Source organism: Pelophylax lessonae (assembly GCF_965119305.1).
Source record: "Pelophylax lessonae genome assembly, chromosome: 7".
Taxonomy (NCBI): domain Eukaryota; kingdom Metazoa; phylum Chordata; class Amphibia; order Anura; family Ranidae; genus Pelophylax; species Pelophylax lessonae.
In genome coordinates this window covers 225,412,446-225,437,521 of record NC_138774.1, presented here as the reverse complement: position 1 = coordinate 225,437,521, position 25,076 = coordinate 225,412,446, and the positions used below count along the sequence as shown (strand labels likewise).

Here is a 25,076-nt window from a genome sequence, read left to right as displayed (position 1 = left end):
TCTTCCCCCTCTCCCTTCCCATCCTTCCCCACTCTCTTCCATTGTTCCCCCTCTCTTTCCCATCCTCCCCCTCTCTTTCCCATCCTCCCCCCTCTCCCTTCCATCCTCCCCTCTCTCCCTTCCATCCTTCCCTCTCTCCCTTCCATCCTACCCCTCTCCTCCCATCCTTCCCCTCTCCCTTCCATCCTTCCCATCCTTCCTTCTCTTCTGCCCATCCTTTCCCCTCACCCTTCCATCCTACCCCCTCTCCTCCCATGCTTCCCCGTCTCCCTTCCATCCTTCATCCTCTCCCTTCAATCCTTCACCCTCCCCCTTTCATCCTACCCCCTCTCCTCCCATCCTTCCCCTTCTCCCTCCCATCCTTTCCCCCTCTCCCTTCCATCCTTCCCCCCTCTCCTTCCCATCCTTCCCCGTCTCCCTTCCATCCTTCATCCTCTCCCTTCCATCCTTCACCCTCCCCCTTCCATCCTACCCCCTCTCCTCCCATCCTTCCCCCTCTCCCTTCCATCATTTCCACTCTCCCTCCCATCCTTTCCCCCTCTCCCTTCCATCCTTCCCCCTCTCCTTCCCATCCTTCCCCCTCTCCCTTCCATCCTTCTCTCTCTTCCTTCTATCCTTCCCCTTCTCCCTTCCATCCTTCTCTCTCTTCCTTCTATCCTTCCCCCTCTCCTTCCCATCCTTCCCCACTCTCTTCCATCGTTCCCCCTCTCCGTTCCATCATCCCCTCTCTCCCTTCCATCCTTCCCTCTCTCCCTTCCATCCTTCCCCTCTCCCTTCCCATCCTTTTCCCTCTCCCTTCCATCCTTCCCATCTATCCCTCTCTTCTTCTCATCCTTCCACCTCACCCTTCCATCTTTCCCCCTCTCCTTCCCATCCTTCACCCTCCCCCTTCCATCCTACCCCCTCTCCTCCCATCCTTCCCCTTCTCCCTTCCATCCTTCCCATCTACCCCCCTCTCCCTTCCTTCCTTCCCTTTCTTCTTCCCATCCTTCCCCCTCTCCCTTCCATCCTTCCTTTTCTTTCTTTCCATCCTTCCCCTCTCCCTTCCATCCTTCCCTTTCTTCTTCCCATCCTTCCCCCTCTCCCTTCCATCCTTCCCCCCTCTCCTTTTCTGGAACTATTTCCTCAACCAGTGTTTCAGGTAATTTATCTTCAAGTTTTGGCCTCTAAAGCAGGCCATAGATGAGCTGAAAATGGTACGAAACCTCTTGTCAATCATCAGGTCACTTGTTTTTTGCATCATTATTGTGCCAGTTGCGAAACGCGATTATCGTGCCGCAATTGAAAGTGCCTGATCCAACATGCTGGATTTTTTTGAAAAACTAAGCAAATGATGACACAATCGTAGGCACCATTTTCGTTTTTCGATTGACAGAACATTTGGTTTTCAACTCGTCTATTGCCGGCTTAAAGACCTCACAAGCATTATCTTTATATAGTTTCTGAATGCTTATCAGTTCCTGTGTCTGATCATAAATACCCGGACTGATTGTTATGTTTTAGCCCCTGTGTGGACGAGGCTGTTGTTTTTCCCTCTTTATAACCCAAAAAATTATTTGAACAGAAAAAAATTGAAAATTACATTTGGAATGATATCAAAGTATAACTTAACCACTTGCCGACCGCCGCACGACTATCTACGTCGGCGGTCAGCCCCTCACAGGCAAACTAACGTAGGGCTACGTTGCTTGCTTGTGAGGGTCTAGGGAGCGAGTGCGCGCCCCCGGAGGCGCGCTCCCGCTCCCGCGTGGTCACGGACCCCCCCGCGCGTGTGACCAGCGGACCCGATGTCCGCCGGCCACTCGGCGATCGGCGGGGGAGAGGGAGAATGTCAGGCAGCTTGTGTAAACAAGCTGCCTGTCATTCTCCTCGCTGCAAAGACACTGATCACATGGATCTACTATGTAGATCCGTTGATCAGTGTCCTTACAGCTGAAGCCACAACCAATCACAGTAGAAAGCACGCCCCTAGGGACACACACAGCCCCTCCCTCCCAAATAAAGTTAACCCCTTCACTACCAGTGTATTTTTACAGTAACAGTGCATATATATAATGTATACAGTTTGGGTGGGTGATGCGCTTCAGAAGTGAATATAAAGTAAAAATATAATAAATGTATAAACTGGCGTGGTAAAAAGTGTTCTAGTGATAAAAAGTGTTGGTGTTGGTTAATAAAAGGTGATCCAATACTTCATTTATATCTCATATATATATATCAATATAAGTAAACTATTCCAGTTATCTTCTATACAATAAAGTGCTGAGTGTTTATACTTTCCTAAAAGGTATCAAATAAATAAACCGTAGACAAGATAAAAATAAAAATACTTCAAAAAGAGATACAAAGTGCTGTGTGCTCATTTGCTTAGATCAAAAAATAAATAAATAAATAAAGTGCTGTGTTTATAGTGTCCATATATATAGAGATCCAAAATCAGGTGTCATTCCCTTCGATATCATTAAATAAAACAAGGTGCTCTCATGCAAAGTATGGGTGTTGTGACTTGTTGCCTCCACCAGGTGTCACATCTAGGTGCTCTATCTTCTCACCTCAATAAGGTGTATATTGCGCCTGTATACAAGCTTAGCCTCCGAATATCATATAGGCTTTACTTATTCCGGTATCTTGCTCCACTTCCAAGTGTTTCCTGTCCTGTCCTGTTTAGTATTTAGGGGTGCATACACTTTCCGTCCTTAATTCCATATCGTGGCCTCGGGCTCAGTAAAAACATAGGGCAATCATGGTGCAGTATGTCAAACAAGATATTTTATTAAAAACGTAGTTGCACTTACAATTTGTAGATCATTTGAATGCGGGTAAAATCTCAATACAGCGTGGGGAGCGTTATCGCTCCGATCTCTAACGTCACTTCCGGTAGTCTGGCGGCTCCTCCTACGCGTTACGTCACATCACGTGACTTCCACTCCCTGAGCATAAAACAAATTGGCCGAAAATGTTAAAAAATTTTGATTTTTACATTTTTTTGGGGGGGAATTTCATATAAAAAAATTTGAAAAATATTGTTATTTTTGCAAAATTGACGCTCTTTTTTTGTTTATAGCGCGTGATCAAAAAATCGCACAGGTGATCAAATACCACCAAAAGAAAGCTCTGTTTGTGGGAAAAAAAGGACGCCAAATTCGTTTAGGTACAGCGTCGCACGACCGCGCAATTGTCCGTTAAAATCACGCAGTGCCGAATCGCAAAATACCCCCTGGTCGGAATGGGGGTAAAATCTTGCGGGGCTTAAGTGGTTAAAGGCAAATTTTTTTTTTTTTAGTTTTGGATCAAGTGGAGAGGATTAGAACCCCTATCAGGTTTGTATTGCTGTCTGTACCCCCATTAGGGGGATTCGCCCTCTCTATTTGTCCTGTTTACCATTACAGTACTACTTTGGTTTGCGAGTAACCTGGTTTACGAACATTTTGAAAGAGCAGCATTTTTCTTTTAATTTTGCCTTGATATTTGAGCGCTGTCTTGATATACAAACAGTATTACACTCACAATGTTAAAGTGGTTTAGCAATGCTAAAGTGGTTTAGTAAAGTATAAGCATGCATTCCCTCTGTTACATAACATATGTGTCCTAATGCCTGTGCTGTATAAAAAAATGCAGATTATACCTAATATCAGAGCATCTCCCGGCGCTCACGTGACTCCTCGTTTCTCTGCTCCCCCCGGCGGGCGGGGCTGAGCACTCTCGCTGATGTCAGCCGTTGAGGAGAGGAGCATAGAGCCGAGTCACGTGAGTGCTGGAAGACGCTCTGATGCAGTACTGTACTGTATAGGTAGAAATCAGCATCTTTTTTTAATCAGCACAGGGACACGTAATGGTATGGCATACTAAAACAGTACTGTACTAGATATGATAGCAGCATAGCTTTATTTATACCAATAAGTGGTTGTGGAACGAATCATCTGAGTTTCCTATTTCTTATGGGGAAATTCACTTTGATATACAAGTGTTTAGGATTACAAACATGTTGCTGGAACAAATAATGTCTGCAAACCAAGGTATTATTGTACCACTGAAAGTGTAAGAAAATTTTGGATCGTCACCAGAACAGGAATAGAGGGGAAATCTTCCAATGGGGACACTAGTTCTGGTGACAACTAGGTATTTGACCTCACTGTCTCTTTTGGCTATCGGACAGGAAGTGAAGGGAAATCTCTCCAATGGGATGCAGATGGAAAAAAAAATGAAAGGGGTTTTAACCTTATCGGTCTTATTCCCATTATATAATAATAGTTAACCACTTAAGCCCCGGAAGATTTTACCCCCTTCCTGACCAGGGCCTCTTTTGCGATTCGGCACTGCTTGATTTTAACAGACAATTGCACGGTCGTGCGACGCTGTACCCAAATTAAATTGACATCCTTTTTTTTCCCACAAATAGAGCTTTCTTTAGGTGGTATTTGATCACCTGTGCGATATTTTGATCATGCGCTATAAACAAAATAAAAGCGACAATTTTGCAAAAATAACAATACTTTTCACAAATTCCCCCCAAAAAATGTAAAAATCTAAATGTTTTAACATTTTAGGCCAATTTGTTTTCTGCTACATATGTTTGGTATAAAAAATCGCAAAAAGCGTATTTTGATTGGTTTGTGCAAAAGTTATTGCGTTTACTAACTAAGGGAAAGATTTTTGTAATTTTTATTGGGTTTTTTTAACGAGTAATGGCGGCGATCTGTGATTTTTTTTTTTTTGCGGGACTGCGACATTGCGGCGGACAGATCGGACCCTTGACTGACACTTTTGTGGGTACCAGTGACATTACTACAGTAATCAGTGCTAAAAATATGCACTGTTACTGTAAAAATGACACTGGCAGGGAAGGGGTTAACTTTATTGGAGAAGGAGGGGTTAAGTGTGTCCCTAGGGGCGTGTTTCTAACTGTGATTGGATGTGGCTTTTCATGTAACAGCAGAGATCTACGGTCCTACATAGCAGGACCGTATGATCTGTGCTGTTACACAGGGGAGAAAGACAGGTGGCTTTGTTTACATTAGTGGCCTGCCTTTCTCCCGGTGTAACCGACTATCGCGAGTGACCGGCGGACATTGGGACTGCCGCTCACACGTGCGGGGGGCGTCTGTGAGCGAGCGGGAGCGCGCCTCCAGCGGCGCGCGCTCGCTTCCTAGAGCCTCACAGGCTAGCGACGTAGTACTACATCACTGTGCCTGTGAGGGGGCTGACTGCCGACGTAAATCGTCGTTAGGCAGTCGGCAAGTGGTTAAAAAAAAAAATGCAGCAATGATCAAATACAACCAAAAGAAAGCTCTATTTGTGTGAAAAAAAATTATATAAATCTCATTACATGACCGCGCAATTGCCAGGTAAAGTATCACAGTGCTGAAAAGCAAAAAAATGGCCTGGTCGTGAAGGGGTTAAAAACCTTCCAGGGCTGAAGCAGTTAAAGCTTTCAATGATTGGGTCTACGTCTGCTTTAGTTTTGTTTTTCAACTGACTTTTTGAATAAAATAGGTGAACAATCACATGCAAACATGCATGTTACCATCTTCATATCTGCATACAGACAGACTGACTCCACAATAACCTTCTTTATTACAGGGTTGGAAAACTAGAGACCCGCTGTTTGCCAGTTGCCAGTCTATTTTTAAAGTGATTGCAGATCATCCATGATGATGGCACGCACATACCTGATGTGTATCCTTTTCATATTTACGGTAAGGCTTTATGCAGTAGATAGTAGACTACTGTGCTTTTTGATGTTGTCTTAGATACCTTTAGAGGAATAATGAAACGGGGTTTCAGGCAATTTCTTATGTTGTTACAGTTAGTCCTGGTATGTGAAGTCGTTGCTGACTGTCAAGTCGGCGAATATAAAGATGAACGGGGGAACTGCGTCCCGTGTACTCAATGTGGGCCGGGCGAGGAGCTTTCTGAGGTGAGATTACTGGAATGTAATTTGCATAATACTGTATATACACTATATGGCCAAAATATTTTGGACACTGGATCAGTCCATCACAGTTATGAGCTTGTTGGACTTAGCATTCTAAATCCATGAGCATTAGAGCCGATTCACACTGAGGCGACACGACTTCGGGGGGCGACCTGTGAAGTCGCGTGCACCGCTGTGCACCGCGACTTCGGCGCGACTTGCAGGGACTTCACATAATGGAAGTCTATGCAAGTCGCTCCGAGGTCGCCCCAAAGTAGTACAGGACCCTTTTTCTAAGTCGGAGCGACTTGTGTCGCTCCTATTAGAACGGGTCCTGTACTACTCAATGGACCGCGACCGACCGCGACTTGTCAGGCTGACAAGTCGCCTGACAAGTCGCGCTAATGTGAATGGGCTGTTAAAGCGGTATTAAAGCCTTGTTTTTTGTTTATAAATAACAAACATGTTATATTTACCTGCTCAGTGTAATGGTTTTGGGTCCCACGTCGGTGCTCCTGGCTCCTCTCTTCTGCCGGGTGTCCCCACAGCAAGCAACTTGCTCTGGGGGCACTCAAGCAGGCACGCTCCCGAGCCATGGCTCTGTGTGTCTATTCACCTACGGAGCCACATCTTGGTCTTGGCCCCACCCCTTCTGTCTCCTGATTGGCTCACTGGCTGTGAATGACAGCTGCGGGAGCCAATTGTAGAAAACACAATGATCAAAATTAGAAAACAGCAATGACTGTTGCACAGAGGGAGATTACAACAAAAATTTCTGAAGGTTACAACAATTAGTAGCCAGTGTACAGGCCCTTGGTTTGAATGACATCTGCGGCCACAGGACATCACTAGTCTCTCGCACTGCTTTAGTGTGATTTTGTTTCACTCTTCTTCCAGTCTCTTCCACAGTTCGGTGACTGTTTTTCCAGAGGCTTTCTATCGTGCTTAGATCAGGACTCTGGGTTGGCCATTTCATTTCATTATTTTAGTGTTTTCAGCTTCAAGGAACTGCTTTATCCGTTTTGCTGTGTGACAGGGGGCATTGTCCTGCATGAAAATTGCTGGCTGATTGGGTGAAGAACGCAGGAAAGGAACCCTATATTGTCGAAGAAGGTTCTGACACCTATTTGCATTCACTCTGCCATGCAGCTGTATAACAGGCCCAACTTCTGTTGCAGAAAACATCCCGAAACCATGGCGCTTCCCCCTCCACCTTTCACTGACTTCTTTACACACTTTGGTTTCAGTCTTTCCCCAGTTTGATGATGAAAAATGTTTCCCATCGGACCCAAATAGATTAACCCGTTGCCGACTGCGCACAGTATATTTACTGCGGCAGTCGGCCCCGGCCAGGCAGAGTGACGTAGGTCTACGTCGCTCGCCTGTCACTCCTTCTAGAGCCAATAGCGGGCGGGCGCGCGCCCGCTGAGGCGCGCGCCCGCCTCGGCTCGTTCACGGAGGAGTGCGGGAGTGTGACTAGAGGACCCGATGTCCGCCGGTCACACTACGATTGCCGGTACAGCGGGAGAAAGACAGAGCGGCTTATGTAAACAAGCCGCCTGTCAGTTCTCCCTGTGTAAAAGTGAAGATCAGACAGTTCTACTATGTAGAACTGTTGATCTTTGTTTTTACACTAGTAGACCTGTCCCTGCACAGTTAGAATCACGCCCCTAGGACACACTTAACCCCTCCCTGTCCAATACTGTTAACCCCTTCCCTGCCAGTGTCATTTTTGCAGTAACAGTGCATATATATAGCACTGATTACTGCAGTAATGTCACTGGTACCCCCAAAAGTGTCAAAAATGTCAGTCAAGGGTCCGATCTGTCCGTCGCAATGTCGCAGTACCGCAAAAAAAAATCGCAGATCGCCGCCATTACTCGTTAAAAAAAAAAACACCAAAAATTACAAAAATCTTTCCCTTTGTTAGTAAACGCGATAACTTTTGCGCAAACCAATCAAAATACGCTTTTTGCGATTTTTTTTACCAAACATAGGTAGCGTAAAACAAATTGGCCGAAAATTTAAAAAAATTTTGATTTTTACATTTTTTTTGGGGGGAATTTCATATAAAAAAAAGTGAAAAATATTGTTGTTTTTGCAAAAATTACGCTCTTTTTTTGTTTATAGCGCGTGATCAAAAAATCGCACAGGTGATCAAATACCACCAAAAGAAAGCTCTGTTTGTGGGAAAAAAAGGACGTGAAATTCGGTTAGGTACAGCGTCGCATGACCGCGCAATTGTCCGTTAAAGTCACGCAGTAAAAAATCGCAAAAAAAACCCTGGTCTTTTAGCAGGAAAATCCTCCGGTGGTAAAGTGGTTAAACTTGCTTTCATTACTAAAGTGAACTTTGGACCAGTTCTTCTCTGTCCACGCAACATGGTCCTCAGCAAAGGTTAGTCTAGTCTTTTGACTCTTTCTGCTAATGAGAGGTTTGGTCACTGCAGAGTGGGGCAGAGTGGGCTTTCTGTCCAAATTCTCCTAAATGGCGAGACACTGTATGATGAGACATCCTTAGGGCTCTTTCACACGGGCGGTGCAGCTCTATGGGGCAGCGGGTGTCAGCGGAGGTCACCTCCGCTGACACCCGCTGCCATCCGGATCCGATCCTGTGCTGAAATCGGGACGGATGGAAACCCTATTTTTCCATCCGTTCAGTAATCGGAGCGGATCTGATGATAGCGGACATGCGGTCCGCTCTCCTCCGATCCCCCATAGAGGGCAGCGGGTGCTGAGACACCTCCCTCCCCGCTCTGCAAGCGGAGACGGAGCTGTCATCCGCCCGGCTCAGCGGGGATCGATCCGCGATCGCCGCTGAGCAACACGGATCCGCCTGCGGAGGCGGACCGTGTGAAAGAAGCCTTAAGCCTCGTACACACGCAACGAATTTCCGCCGACCGGTCGTCCGTCTTTTGTCCAGAGTGGTGTCTGTTGGTTGGAATGTGCCTAGACTGCACACAAATTTTCCCGCACGACAAAATTCTACTTCAGAAGTGATGTCATGTGTTGGTTTGCTTTCTTTGTGTTCTTTCTTCTCTGAGCATGCCCAGTCTTGCTCATAAGATTTTTCCCTGTCGAAATCTGTACTGACTGCACGAAAATCGGACGTGTTTTGATGGAGGACAAAAATTTTATAGCTTGCACACCAGATTTTTTTCGCCCGAAAAGTCGGAGTCGGTTGTCGGAAGCATCATACTAACAAGCCGAAAATCGGCAGATCGGTCGTCGGACAAAAATTCCCGGCCGAATTTCGACGCGTGTGTAACTCTGTTCAGCGCTAAACTGGCGAGCAATCGCAGTGGCAGTGTTAAACCAATTGCCCATTGAGATTCTCCGCATTATCCTGTCCTCTCTTGCAATTGTCTTTCGTGGACGACCAGCCTTCTTGGGGGACTTGAATGAGTTTATGACGTTGTAAAGATGCAATATTCTAGAGACCACAGATTTAGAAGGACAAACTTTTCTTGCTATGGCTGAAAGGGTCACCCCTTTGGCCTTCATCTGGATGACCTGCTGCCGGAGAGTTTCAGTCACTTTAGAGCGGCTCACCATCTTGCAAAGTCAGTGAAAATTGGAAAGTTAGGCTTTCAGTTAAAAAGGATTGTCAGAAAATGAAAGAAATTAGCACAAGTTGCCAGAATAACACCAATAACTGGGAGGTATCTGAAAGTGTTCTCTAATTTTGATCAATGTTCTTTTTCAAATCTCATTGAAGGTTTTTTTTCTGTTCTTCAAAATATATGTAACTAAGCATGAAACATGCTTAACAAAACTGCTCTTTCTCTTTCGTTCATTGACGGATACAGCTCCTGATAGTCTTAAAGAGGTTGTAAACCAATATTTTTTTTTTTTCTTTTCTTTACATCCTGAAAGATAAAGACATAATGAGCTAGTATGCATCGCATACTAGCTCATTATCAAATACTTACCTTAGAACGAGCCCTCGCCGCGCCGCTCTCTTACCTCTATGACGGGCGACATGTACAGTCGCCCGTCTTCCGGGATCGCGGCATCCGGCCATCTGATTGGCCGGAGCCGCGGTGACGTCACTCCCGCGCACGCGCGCGGGAGCCGACGGTCACGGCACAGGGCTCTGAAGGAACGGCACGATCTGCCATTCCTTCAGAGCGCATGCGCCAGTGACGTCACTGGCTGCATCAAATGTAAATATCTCCTAAACTGTACATGTTTAGGAGATATTTACAGTACCTATAGGTAAGCCTTAACATAGGCTTACCTATAGGTACAACTTCCCGAGGAGGGTTTACTTCCTCTTTAACCTTTGGGTTATACTGCCCCCTACAGGTGTAGGACACTACGCAGAAAAAAAGTCTGACTACGCCTATGGGCAGTCCCAGGGGGTATACTCCCTCTCTCTGCTATAGGTACTATAGGTACTACGTTTCTTGCTGGGATCTCTGGTCCTGGCAAAAAAAAATTTTTAAGAAAAGAAAAGACTTCAGAAAAAAAGTTAAACCAAACATTTAAAGGTAAAAATACAAAATCATATGTGAGAAAAAGCAAGCTGCCATCGCTAACTTGTTTTTTAAAGTGCACACCCCTGGCTGTCATTCCATCTTTACTATTTAGTGAGTCCTTTACTTATTTGAATGGAAGTTCAAATAAATCTATCAGGAGTAAAATACAGGGTTTCCACTACTGACCTCCTTCCAAAAATTCTTGTGTGCTGACACTCTGCCTTCATTAGTGGCACCATTATCTCATCAGCCAGGAGCTTCCTGTACTATTCTGCACTATATATACACATTTTTTTAACCTGGTTGGGATTCTCTTGGAATTCAATTTGACGTTTGGTTTGAAAATTCAGATTGTCCAAAGGTTTGTGAGTTTTTCTAAAGTTCACGAACAGTTGATTGAAACAGGAGTTTGTTTCTATCTGGTTGTGGATTTAGACCAGTGGTCTCCAAACTGCGGCCTAGGGGCTGGATTTGGCCCTTTGCTTGCTTTTACCCATCTTTTGGGGCATTATTCCTCCCACTGTCAGCAACAGTGGGGCACTATTTCTCCCACTGACACCAACAATGGAACAATGGGGCACTATTCCTACCATTGATACCAATGATGGGGCACTATTCCTCCCACTGACACCTAAAATGGGGCACTGATTTTTCCACTGACACCAATAATGGGGCACTGTTCCTCCCATTGATACCAATGATGGAGCACTATTCCTCCTATCGATACCAATGAATGGGGCACTATTGCTCCCAATGACACCAGTGATGGGGCACTATTGCTCCCAATGACACTAATGATGAGGCACTATTCCTCCCATTGATACCAATGATGGAGCACTATTCCTCCTATTGATACCAATGAATGGGGCACTATTGCTCCCAATGACACCAGTGATGGGGCACTATTGCTCTCAATGACACTAATGATGAGGCACTATTCCTCCCACTGACACCAATGATGGGACACTATTCATTCAACTGATATCAATGATGGAACGCTATTCCTCCCACTGATACCAATGATGGCAAACTATTCATTCCACTGATATTAATGATTGAGCGCTATTTCTCCCACTGATACCAATGATGGACTACTATTGCTCCCACTGATACCACTGATACCAATTGTTGGCGATGATAATATTCTTTTACTAATGATAGGGCACTATTCCTCCCATTGATACCAATGATGGGGCACTTTTCCTTCCACTGATACCAATGATGAGACACTATTCCTTCCACTGACATCAATGATGGGACACTATTCCTTCCACTGATACCAATGATGGGGCACTTTTCCTTCCACTGATACCAATGATGAGACACTATTCCTTCCACTGACATCAATGATGGGACACTATTCCTTCCACTGATACCAATGATTGGTAGCTGTACCTTCCATTGATACCAATGATAGGGCACTATTCCTTCCACTGATACCAATGATGGAACACTAAATCTCCCACTGACACCAATGATGGGCACTTTTCCTCCTCCTGATACCAATGATAGGGAATTGTTTAATCCCAATGATGCCAGGACATTTTCTTCTCCCACTGGCCACAGTTTGACCCCCCTAAAGCGTGATGGATAGTAAACTGGCCCTTTGTTTATAAAGTTTGGAGCCCCCCTGATCTAGACTTTAGAATGATATACTGAGATCTTGTACCATTGGTAGCTTTCTTAAATGTTATAACAGGCTTATTTTACAGGAGTTATGATTACTATTTTAATTTGTATTGCTCCTAATAAAATGTTACCACAACTTTAAATTTGTTTACAGGACTGTGGCAGTGCAAGAGACATCCGGTGTGTGGCGTGTAGACCTGGGAGGTATAAAGAGGATCGCAGTCACCAGCGTTGTCTTAGATGTCTACCATGTGTAGTTATCAACCGGGTGCTGAAAGCTAACTGCACTTCAACTACAAACTCAGTGTGCGGTGACTGTCTACCAGGGTGAGTGTGCTAAATATACACTAAGGGAGCAGGCATATTCATTTCCTAATATACTATATGACCAAATGTAGATGGACCCTCTTCAAATGCTTGAGTTCAAGTTTTTACAGTGAAGGGTACTGTTGGAGCCGGTTCACACTACTCACATGCTGTGCAATGGAACCGTTCTAATCAGAGCGACTCAAGTCGCTCCGACTTAGAAAAAGGTTCCTGCACTATTTTTGGGCGAAGTCGGAGCGACTTGCATTGACTTCTATTATGAGAAGTCGTTTGCAAACCGCGATGAAGTCGTGCTGCATGGGCGACTTAAAAGTCGCCCAAAGTCGTGGCAACTTTGAGTCGGAGTAGTGTGAACTGGCCCTAAATGCTACATAGTTACATAGTTAGGTTGAAAAAAAGACACAAGTCCATCTGGCTCAACCAATAAAAAACAACAAACAGTAAAGAAAAGGCAACCATACAATCCCTTATACACAATCCTTTACCCGCAGTTGATCCAGAGGAAGGTCTATTTTTGACAATTGTGTGCTTCCAACCTTTTTGTAACAGCTTGGGGAAGGTTCTTTTGTGTTCCAGCATGACTGTGCCCCTGTGTAAAAAGCCAACTCCATAATGAAATGGATGGACCAGTTTGGTGTGGAGGAACTCAAATGAGCTTGGCCTCAACCCTATTAAACACCTTTGGAATGAATTGGAGCACCAATTGCAAGACAGGTCTTCTTATCCAACAACAGTATTTGACCTCACAAACAGACACAAATGACCACAGACACCCACCAAAATCTTATGAAAAGCCATTCCTGAAGAGTGGAGGATGTTGAAGCCACAAAGGGGCCAACTCCATAATAATGGCAATGGTTTTAGAATTGAATGTCCAACAACCTTATATAAGTGTGATAAAAAACAGAAAGAAAAGCGCTCTAAGTGCAGACCAATTTATTATAAAATATAAACAATAGCTGTAGTAACTCACAAGATGCCACGGTATTCAGGCTTTAATACGTCAAGAAGTGAATAAAGCTCCTCTTGGTGGTGCCATCTATCCACGCTTCAGGCAGTATACAATAAGTCCGTCCGTCAAAGGAGGGAGGGTGCCGGCTGTCTCTATCGGCGTCCGGAGCAGAAACTGCAGTGTGGAGATGAGAAAAGTGATGCGGCCACGTCACTAGAAAGCTGTGGAATGCTTGGAATGAACAGAATGCACAACGCGTTTCTGAGCATGCGCAAGGTCCCAACCGGACATGTGCGCTCATTCATCAGGGGTCATATAAGTGTGATGGTCAGGTGACCACAAACCTTTAGCCATTTAGTATATGTAATGATGTTGGGGTTTGGCATTAGGCCCAGTAATATTTTTTTTTTTAATCAGAACATACATTTTTATTGTGCAGATTTTCAAAAGGTACAGTCAATGTAAAAAAAAAATGTAAAATATGGGACAGAAAAATATCAAGGTCAATTTACAAAAACAAAAAAAAATTGTACCGGTTTTTAACACTTGTACATTAAATCAAGGTATAGGTTCTACACATTGATTATAGTAATCAACATACAGTATACCAATAAAACAAGAAAAGGAAAGAAAAGAAAAACAAAACACAAAAAAACACTTATGAAGTGTGTGTTATCTTCCAAATAATCAGCTCCTCATGCAGTATATACACCGATCTCACTGCAATATCCACCCACTGCCAACATCCAATGTCTCCCTCCAAGATCTATGATATGGATCCCAGCTGTCTTTTTGCTTACACTTGGAGCAGTCTGGTAAGAACCAGCTAAAGCAGAGCCACCCCAGGAGTTTCCAACCATTCCCTACAACTTTTGGAAAGTTTGTTAGACACATTCCTATGCTGATATACAGTACATGTTTTTCTCAAACAAACATAGTGTTAACTTCTTGCATTGATTGTAGAGATATGGGGTCCTGGGGAGATACCATTTTCCTGACTAGATACAATACCTGGTTAGGGCTGTATATGTGGGAGAGCAGTATAGCTCTTCATCTAAGCCCCCAAGCAAGCAAGTGACTGGGTTTAATCGTAATTGCAGTTGATAAATAGTATTTTGATTGCTGACCACTTCCTGACAATATCGCACTAGCTTAGGGCACTTCCATAGCATGTGAATCAGAGTGCCCTGATGCATTTGGTACTTCGGACACAAGGGTGAGTCCCACCTACCCCACTTAAAGAACTGTATGGGAGTTCTGTAGGCATGGTGGCGAAAAAACAAGTGCTTTTTTGGGCCGTGGATACAGACGTTCAACTTTAAATTGCAATACCATAGGGATACCAATCACAGAATAGGTGCCATCACGCTTTCTGGACCAGAGGGCACATACATACCTTACATGTAGGCACTGACAGGTCCAACAACTTGGTAAAAGTACAAGCATAAAAAAATATGAAATGCATCCTATGGCAGCAATCCTTCACTGGAAGCTGTGGCTACTATCTATTGCAGTACCAGGACAGATTTATCCAGTGCAGATGCAGAACTGCAGCCCCATCTTGATCCAGTGATGTGCATGAGAGCAGAATCTCTCCTGGGTCTCTCTCTTCTCATTGGTTTACACATTTGCTGGAGCCATTGGCTGTCAATTACAGCTGCTGTAGCCAAAGAATAGAGAGTGGGGCCAATTTACGCTCTGTGCGTGAATGGACACCCAGAGTGCAGCTCGGAAGTGAGCCTGCTCGAGTGCCCCCATAGCAAGAGGCTTGCTATTGGGGGCACTCAGCAGAGGGGTGGAGCCAGGACCTTGGGCAGGGCACTCAAAAAGAAGAAGATCGGGGCTGCTCTGTGCAAAACCTTTGCACAGAGCAGGTAAATACTGTATAACATGTTATTTTTATTTTTTAATCTTTCCTTTGGAATCACTTTAACTTATAATCATGCTAAATTGTTTAGCACAGGGATTCCCAAACTATGGCCCTCCAGCTGTTGCAGAACTACACATCCCATGAGGCATTGTAGAAACTCTTGCATTAACATACATGACTAGGCATGGTGGGAATTGTAGTTCCTGAACAACTGCAGGGCCATAGTTTGGGAATCCCTGATTTAGCATAATAATAATGTGCTATGACCTAACCACTCCACTCCAACATGTGGCTTTACAAGTGTGTGATTATTTAAATACCTCAAAATATGAATTTAAACTTACCCTGCACAGAGGTGAGTGCAGACATTCATGATGTTGTCTATATTGTCTATATAGGTTCTATAGCAAGACTCGTATTGGAGGACTTCAGGAGCTGGAATGCTTCCCATGTACATCTCACACGCCACGCACAGTAACTGAGTGTAGGTTGGTTAACTTACCTAGTTAGAATAGAATAGTAGAAATATGAATGTGTATGTGTTGACTGTGAATAATGATCTTCTAGGTCATCCTAGCCCGGGCTTTGGTCAGCCATCCAGTACAGATGCACCACTTCCTTCACGGGATCCTATCATTTTAGTGGCGATTATAATGGTGGCCCTGGCGTTAATTTTGGTTACCTTGGTGACTTTTTCTGTTATTTGCTGTGGGCGTTTCTTCAAGAGCCAATGTCAACGAGGTAAGTTACAAAAACATATTCCAGTACATGGGGACAACAAATTGAATGATTTACTATACACTATGACAATAAATATCATTGAGCGTATCTGTTGTGGAAAAGTGTTAGGAGTCAGACAAACAGTTTTGTTAGACAAACATCTGTTCATAAAAAGTATAGTTCAGACACCTCTATCAGATTGCTGTGAGGGCGGGTAATCATGGGTAATCTATATAGCCAAAAGTTTGTCAACACCTGACCATCCCTTCTACTCCATGGTCAAAAGTATGTTGACCTCCCCCAAAATGATTGAGTTCAGATGTTTCTACTACAGCATACAACAGTTTGGTGGAAGCTTTTTTCTCTTCCACTATGGCTGTTCCCCTGTGTTGAAAGCCAGCTTTATAAAGACATGGATTGACCAGTTTGGTGTGGAGGAACTGGAGTCACCTTCACCAGTGCTGTATTTTGGCCTAGGCCAACAAGGCCCAGGCCTAGGGCGGCACTTTGCAGGGGGGCAGCAAAAAAGTTGCCCCCCTCTACCTTGGACTCTATTGGCCACTGGTTGCTAGAGCTGCCTCTCTCACCCCCCTCTCTCTCATTTACCCTCTCTCTATCACCCTCTCCTCTCTCTCATCCCCTTCTCTCTCTTTCTCTCACCCCCCTCTCATCCCTCCCTCTCTCTCACCCCCCCCTCACCCCCCTCTCTCAACCCACTTTCTCTCACCCCCTCTCTCTCTCATCCCCCCTCTCTCTATCATTCCCCCTCTCTCTCTCATCCCCTCTCTCTCTCACTCTTTGATTCCCCCCTCTCTCTCTCAACCCCCCTCTCTTTCACCCCCCCCTCTCTCCCTCCCTCCATCACTCAGCCCTCCTCTCTCTCTCCCTCACCCTTCTCTCTCTCCCACCCCCTTTCACCCCCCCCTCTCATGAGACTTGTAGTCCTTCAATTTTGGAGGGAGTCACATCCGTTAAAAAAGTAGTGGGGCAAATTTACATGGGGGGGGGGGGGGGGGAGCAGAGCGCCCAATTTTAGTCTTGCCTAGGGCAGCACAAAACCAAAATACACCACTGACCTTCACCATGCCTTGAACTCAACCCTACTGAACACCTTTGGAAGGAATTGCAACCCAGTGCTTCTCATACAACATTAGAACCTGACCAAAAACAAAGAAAATATTATCACTCGAATGTCCCCCCAAACCTGTAATAGTCAGATCAGCATGTTACTAGACTGGTGCAAGACAGACAGGAACCGCTTATCAGGCTCTAGTAGACTTCAACAAAATGGTGGCCATCTGCAAACAGACACCAACTCCCAGCTGCATGAATGTGAATAAGCTGAGTAAAAGGCTGGCTTCATCTCCTGCTCGAAACCTGTAGAGAACTCCTCAGATACGTTTTGCCCTTTCCAGGGCTTAATTCTAGAGGCCTCTAAGGTTAAGCCCTGAAACGCGTCTGAGGAATTATCTACAGGTGGAAAGCAGGAGCTGACGCCATCTTTTACTCAGGTTGTTCACATTCATGCAACAGGAGTAGTCGGTGTCTGTGTGCAGATGACCACCTTGGCCTCACAAATGTCCTTCTGGCTGAATGGGCACAAACACACTCCAAAATCTTGTAGAAAGTCTTCACAGAAGAGTTGAGGATGCTATAGTCTTGAAGAATGTCAATTCTGTAATAATGCCCATGGTTTTGAGGTGTGATGTCCAACAAGCTCATATAAGTCTGATGGTCACGTGTCCACAAACGTTTACCAATATACTGTATGGGTTTCCAGACTTTCTAAACAATGGTCCAGTTTACTGTTTCAAACTTTAGGGGGGCTGGACCCTGGCCAGTGGGAGTAGAAAATGTCCTGGCATCAGTAGGAGTAAACAATTTCCCATCTTTGGTGGGGAATTATAAGTGCCCCATTGTTGGTGTCAGTGGGGGGGAATAGTGCCCCATCATTGGTGTCTTTGGGAGTAATACTGCCACATCATTGGTGCCAGTGGGAGTAATAGTGTCCTATTGTTAGGTGTCAGTGAGAGGATTAGTGCCCTTTCATTGGTGCCAGTAGGAGGAATAGCACCCCTTTATTAGTGTCAGTGGGAACAGTAGTACTCCATTTTTGGTGTCAATAGGGGGATTAGTGCCCCATCATCAAAGTCAGTGGGAGGAATAGTGCCTCATTATTGGTATCAGTGCAGAAATTACTGCCCTATTGTTGTCAGTTGAAGTGATATTGCCCCATTGTTGGTGTCAGTGGAAGGAATAGTTCCCATTATTAGTGTCAGTGGGAGGAGAAGTGCCTCATCATTGGTGTCAATGGGGAGAATAGTGGCTCATCATTGGTGTCAGAGGGAGGTATAGTGCCCCATCATTGGTGTCAGTGGGAGCAATAGTGTCCCATTATTGGTGCCAGTGCAGAAATGACTGCCCTATTGGTGTCAGTGGAAGGAATAGTGTCCTATTGTTGCTGTCATTGGAAGGAATGGTGCCCCATTGTTAGTGTCAGTGGAAGTAATAGTGCCCCATCTTTAGTATCATTTGGATAATAAGTGCCCTATTGTTGGTGTCCGTGGAAGGGATAGTGCCCCATTATTGGTGTCAGTGCAGAAATGACTGCCCTATTGTTGGTGTGAGTGGGAGGAATAGTGTCCCAAGGGCTGAAAAAAGGCAAGCAAAAGGCTGCAGTTTGGAAACCACTGGTCTATCTACAACAACAACTAATAGCTTTCCTTTATGTTCTAATGGCTGCTGGGTAGATCTATAAATATAACCTATTAACAATTTTGTCTCAGTTTTTGATCTTCTACACTTCCCCCCACCCAAAAAAAAAAAAAAAAAAAAATATCAGACATAATACATAATGCATAATACATATGATACTGATTTGTGAATGTTCTCCAGCTTTCCAAAGATCACATGCTATTGCTGGCCAGCCAAGAAGATTAACCAGACAGTCGGATTCTACAAGCACCCCCTGTGAGGAGCAGCCAATACCTGCATTCTGCTTTGGATCCACAGACACCTCTGGGCAAGTGGAAGGTAAGATGACACTTGTGTGTGATATGTCAAAGGGCACTTATAAATTACCCATAGACATGAAATAATGGTGCATACAAACCCCACTGTCCAGCACTTCAACCAACTTGCAAAGACTGGCTGGTATCATTGTTTTCAAATGCACATTAATATTTGGCTTTACCTTTAAAATGTCCAGAGTTTTCACAGCTGCTATCTTGGGATTGCTAGAGAGCTGCAATGTGAAAGATGCAGCAAGAAAGAATTTTATCAGGCACTGGCACTGTTAGATGGGATGACAAGATGAATGGCAAAGTGGGTAATGAAGCAACTCTGCAGTTAGCATATTTTCTTTACATGGTGTATTTATTGGCATATCTGCTGTACACAGATACAATATCTAAAGGTACAGGAACAATGTATATATTAGGTCCTCCACCCCAAACGTTTTTAATGCACGTATACCTATACCAGATCCAGTACTACTTAATTTTAGCCAGCAGCATGACACTATTGATCTTTTAGGCTATCTGTAATGGACATTATTCCCATTGATCACCAATGCAAGGGACGTTCTTCCCATCGACCACCACTGTAAGGAGCATTCTTCCAACTGACGAACAATGTAAGGCACATTTTTCCCACTGAACACCAATGTAAGAAACATTCTTCCCACTGACCATTAATTTAAGGAGCATCCTTTCCACTGATTGCCAATGTAAGGAGCATTATTCCCACTGACCATTAATGTAAGGAATTGTTTTCCCACTGACCATCAATGTAAGGGGCATTCTTCCCACTGATCATCAATGTAAGGGGCATTCTTCCCACTGACCACCAATGTAAGGAACATTCTTCCCACTGGCCACCAATGTAAGGAACATTCTTCCCACAGACCATCAATGTAAAGGACATTCTTCCCACTGACCACCAATGTAAGGGCCATTCTTCCCACTGGCCACCAATGTAAGGAACATTCTTCCCACTGAACACCAATGTAAGAAACATTCTTCCCACTGACCACCAATTTAAGGAGCATCCTTTCCACTGATCGCCAATGTAAGGAGCATTATTCCCACTGACCATCAATGTAAGGAATTGTTTTCCCATTGACCACCAATGTAAGGGGCATTCTTCCCACTGATCATCAATGTAAGGAGCATTCTTCCCACTGACCATCAATGTAAGGAATTGTTTTCCCACTGACCACCAATGTAAGGGGCATTCTTCCCACTGATCATCAATGTAAGGAGCATTCTTCCCACTGATCATCAATGTAAGGGGCATTCTTCCCACTGACCACCAATGTAAGGAACATTCTTCCCACTGACCACCAATGTAAGGAACATTCTTCCCACTGGCCACCAATGTAAGGAACATTCTTCCCACAGACCATCAATGTAAAGGACATTCTTCCCTCTGACCACCAATGTAAGGAACATTCTTCCCACTGGCCAGCAATATAAGGAACATTCTTCCCACAGACCATCAATGTAAAGGACATTCTTCCCACTGACCACCAATGTAAGGGCCATTCTTCCCACTGGCCACCAATGTAAGGAGCATTCTTCCCTCTGACTATCAATGTAAGGGGAATTCTTCCCACTGATCATCAATGGAGGTTGGCAGAGGTTCCCTGGGGCCTGAAAAGGGATTCCTATGGGAGAAAAAGGATGAGAAAGGCTGATTTGTGTTGCACCTATGTAGTTAGATAAACTCCAGCTTCTCAGCTTCTTGCAGTCCCCAGTACAACAGCACTAAGACTGGGAACAAATCTATATTCAAATTTGCCGATCAGGGACGCGCTAATCAGAGGAGAGAGCAGAATGAGAAGGAGGGCCCATCAGTCTCCTTCTGCTCCTTCACTGTCCAGTTAGCCAGCTAGGGGTGAATAGTGGATACCACTGTATTCCTTATCTATATGTGGCGTCATCCTTCTAGCTTTGTATTGGAGCTGTGTAAATCTCAAGAATTTGATTTTTTTGGCGGGTAACACAACTCCTATCAATGCATGTCATCTGTGTATTGGTGATTGCCAAGAGTTCATCTTTAAATTATATTAATTTTATTGTCTCTGATTTGACAACAGGACCAGCGGAGGAAGTCCTTGTGATTTCAGACCTCGTCTCCTCAAGTCCCTGCATGACATCCAGCGCATTACTTCCACCATCTGTAGAGCTGTGTGCCCTCCCTCCTCCCCTCGACAAACCCAAATACAATTGGAGCGTCTCCGAAACTCAACCTTTGATTCGTAACTCGGGCTGCAGTGACTGTTTCTCGGGAGGTGGGCCTCCCACCGAATACAGCCAAGGAGTCATAGAACCCGGCAAAGCAGCTCATTCCTGTGCATCGGAGCGCCAGCATTGGTCTCACGCGCCCGTGGAATGTACAGAGCTGGATTTACAGAACTTTTCCTCTGAAGAGGGATTTTCCCACACCGGCAGCCAAAATCACTTAGGGGGCAACCAGAGGTCTCATGTGGTGACAAAACCTCACAGCTGCTCGTGTAATATGCAAGATGATCCTTGCAAAAAATCTGCAGAAGAGCCAAGGTCAAGCCGCTGTGGAAACATACCTTACCAGGTACAAGCACTCGTTTAAGTTCCAGGATGAATCTCTGCGTTATGCATTTGTGTCATGAGTAGATTTTCAACGACTGTATAGTAACAAATCATTCAAATAACAAATCATTCATGAAGTTAAAGTGTATGTGAATGCAATAGATAAAGGCCACAAAACACTAGACATCATTAATCTCTTGCAAGCCCTTTAGGGAGTTCTAAGCACCAGCATTAAACCACTTTCTCCCATAAGTGTAAAAATCTGCTTTCTCTTTCGTTCATTGATGGACACAGCTCCTGATATTTTTAACCATTGGGTTATACTGCCCTCTACGGGAGTAGGACACTAGGCAGAAAAAAAGTCTGGCTATGGCTATGGGCAGTCCCAGGAGATGTACTCCCTCTTTCTGCTATAGGTTTTTTTTCTGCCTAGTCAGGAGTAAGGACCTAGTTCCTTGCTGGGATCTCTGGTCCTGGCAATTTTTTTCTTTTTAGATAGAAATGTTTTTCTCCTGGATTTTTCCTGTGAGATCTACAATCAACTGGGCGACGGCTGGATAATCTAGATTCAGTGGTCTCCCCAGTCTGGCCAGTGAGCGCCCGCAGACCTCAGCTCCGCCCTAGGTTGTCCGTGACCTGCGGGTTAAACACCTTGTGAGGTCACATACGACTGGGTCTCTGCTTGAGTTGCAGCATTCCTCTTGTCCGACAGCCCCCCATTTCAATGGAGAGGGGTTCTGTCTGGAGCAGTGCCCTCCTGGTATGGTGAGTAGCTGTCCCCCCTCTCCCCCTGGAGGGTTTTGGGGTGGACATTGGTCCCTCTTTGTCCCTCCTTCCCGTCAGGCACCCCTCTTTCATCTGTCCCCCATCCTATCCCCTCCCTCTACATATGCTGGGGCTGTTTGGGTGTTCTGATCCACCTCCTGGGGTGGGGGCAGGGTGCTATACTGGCGATGGGGCTGGGGGGGGGGGTGCGCCGCCAGCAACCGGATGAGGCCTAGGGATCCCTCCTGGGTCCCTGGAAGCCTCATGGTGCCACGTGGGGCCGCCATTTTGTTGTAGCCTGTGTGTTTTTATACACGGTGGCCATGTTTGTGTAGTCTGGCGGCCATTTTGCAGTGGTTTGCCATTGAAAATAGCGGTGGCAATGACAGTGGAGCCCTGTGGGCGGCGATTTCGGTGGTGGGAGCCCCTCCTCATCCCCTGGTGCTGACTCATGGATCCTTTACTTCCTAATCACCGCGCATACAGTGCAGATTATCCTGGTGGCTGCAGGTGCCTGTTTCTGCTGGTGAATCTGGGGGGTTCTGCCCCTCTGCTGAGGATCGCTTAGTGCTCTGTGCTTGGCGACTAGCTGGGGCTGCCAGCGCGGTGGGGGTGTCCCTTGCAGTGTTTTACACATTTTTTGTGGGGTTCCCATGGTGACTCATGCTGTCTTTGGAGCACATCTCCCCACCTGATCCCCTCTCTGAGGCTGCAGGGCCCTCCGGGTCCCAACCATTCATCGATGCACTGACGGCGGTCCTGGAGTCCTTTGTGTCCCGGTTGAAGGTGGCTTTTGGGTGATGGGCTAGCAAAAAGCACCCCCTGCCCTCCCCTGCCTCATCTGTCTCATCAGATCCTGAATCTGATTTGGCTGCTGCGGACATGGGTCACCCTGCTGGGTCTGCAACCACACGCCCGGAAGAGGCTGCAGTTTATCTGTGATGCCTCTTTGGATGCGGCTTCCCTGCTGGCGTGGCTTTCTGTTTTGGAAGTCGTCTTTCAGCGTGTCTTTTGGCTCAAATGCTTGTCTGTGGACCAGACTTCTAAAAAGGCCTTGACTGATCTTCCCTTATAAGGATACCGCCTGTTTGGAGCTACCCTGGATGACATAAAAGGTCTCACAGGGGAAAAGAGTACCTTTCTTCCTTATACTACTAAGGGTAAGGAACTTCGTCGTAGATGTAGGCCTTCCATCCAGGCTCAGAAGAAGTTATTTTGTCCCTCAGGGTCAACTGACAAGGGCTTGAAGCCTTTCAGGGCCTCCTCTGGAGGATCCAAACGAACCTGGTCTGGCAAACTGAGAGCGGGCTTCTTCAGACCCGCAGACAAGGCTCCTTCAGCATGAAGGTGTGCCCTCACCCGTATCAGGGGTGGGGGGACATCTTTGCTTGTTCCCAGACCTGTGCACTTCCCTGGTACAAGAAAAGTGTGCCCACAAAGTCAAAGGTCCAGCTACAAGATCGAGTTTCGTTCTTACCCTCCAGAACAGTTCTTTCCTTCCCACGTGTGACTGTCCCTGGTCCGCTTACAGGCTCTCTTTGGGCGGTGCAAGACCTGTTGCTTCAAGGGGTTATTGTTCCGGTTCTGACATTAAGATGTTTTCAGGGTTTTTACTCAAACCTGTTTACAATTCCCAGGAAGGAAGGCAAGGTGCGTCCAATCCTGGACCTCAAGGCGCTTACTTGCTTTGTGTAAGTGCAGAAGTTCAGAATGGAGTCCATTCGCACAGTGGTGGCATCCCTGCGTCAGAGGATTTTCTTGCCTCTATTGACATCAAGGATGCTTACCTTCGCATTCCAATATGTGCAAGTCTCCAGGGCTTCCTCCGCTTTGCCATGGGAGAGGAGCAATATCAGTTTGTGGCGTTACCCTTTGGTCTCGTCTCTGCTCCTCGGGTCTTCACAAAAGTATTACCCCGATGCTAGCTTTGTTACGCCAAACAGTCATGGTACTGGGCGACTTGGGTGACCTCCTTTTGCGAGCGGTGTCTCCTACTGCTCTGTTGAACAACATGGAAATCACCTTTTTAGGAGTCTGCTCTGGTTCTGTCCACAAAGCTGGACTATCTGGGTCTGACTCTGGACCTTGGTCAGAGTATTCCTTCCTCTTGACAAACTCCATAAATTGCAGGCTGCAATTCGTCTCCTGCTGTCCAGCAGATGGTAATCCCTCCAGACTTGCATGTGGGTGCTGGGCCTCATGGTGTCTACCTTTGAGGTGGTTCTGTTTGCATAGTTCCATATGAGGTCTCTGCAAAGGGAGATTCTGGCCAAATGGGACAAGACTCCACAGTCTCTGGACAATCAGATCCGGCTGAGCCGGGGAACGAAGGAGTCCCTGATATGGTGGCTTCGTTCTCCGGCGCTTCGTCTGGAAAAATCCTTCCTCCCTTTGTATTGGACAGGGATTACCATGCATGCCAGCCTGTCCAGCTGGGGAGGCGTCCTCTGCAAACATTCTGCTCAGGGATCTGGACACTGAAAGAGTCCAGACTACCGATCAATGTATTGGAACTCCGAGCAATCAGACTGTGTCTGGACCATTGGACGGATCGTCTTCAGGGATGTCCAGAGCTCATTCAATCGGCCAGTGCCACAGCCGTGGCTTATGATAATCACCAGGGGAGCACAGGAAGTGTCCTGGTGGCTCTGGAGGTAGCCGCCATTCTAAGGTGGGCAGAATGGTTAGATCCAACCCTCTATGCCGTAAACTTTCCCGGGGTGGAAAACTGTCAGGTGGATTACTTCAGTCAGCAGGCGGCCAAGGGGAGTGGTCCCTTCATCTGGAGGTGTTTCATCAGTTGTGTCTCCGGTGAGACATCCCGAGGTGGATCTGTCGGTGTCTCAGCT

The 25,076-nt window shown here is 45.8% G+C and overlaps 1 protein-coding gene across 1 annotated transcript in view; it reads left to right on the top strand.

Annotated features, from left to right (window-relative positions):
* EDA2R (ectodysplasin A2 receptor) overlaps positions 1 to 25,076 on the top strand; it is a 67,485-nt gene that overhangs the window by 32,398 nt on the left and 10,011 nt on the right. The window contains exons 2-8 of the mRNA XM_082264567.1: positions 5,581 to 5,696; positions 5,807 to 5,917; positions 12,178 to 12,350; positions 15,571 to 15,656; positions 15,740 to 15,913; positions 18,788 to 18,925; positions 20,991 to 21,484. Coding sequence (XP_082120693.1) covers positions 5,649 to 5,696; positions 5,807 to 5,917; positions 12,178 to 12,350; positions 15,571 to 15,656; positions 15,740 to 15,913; positions 18,788 to 18,925; positions 20,991 to 21,484 — 1,224 coding nt within the window. The 5' untranslated portion in view covers positions 5,581 to 5,648. The remainder of the gene's footprint in view (positions 1 to 5,580; positions 5,697 to 5,806; positions 5,918 to 12,177; positions 12,351 to 15,570; positions 15,657 to 15,739; positions 15,914 to 18,787; positions 18,926 to 20,990; positions 21,485 to 25,076) is intronic.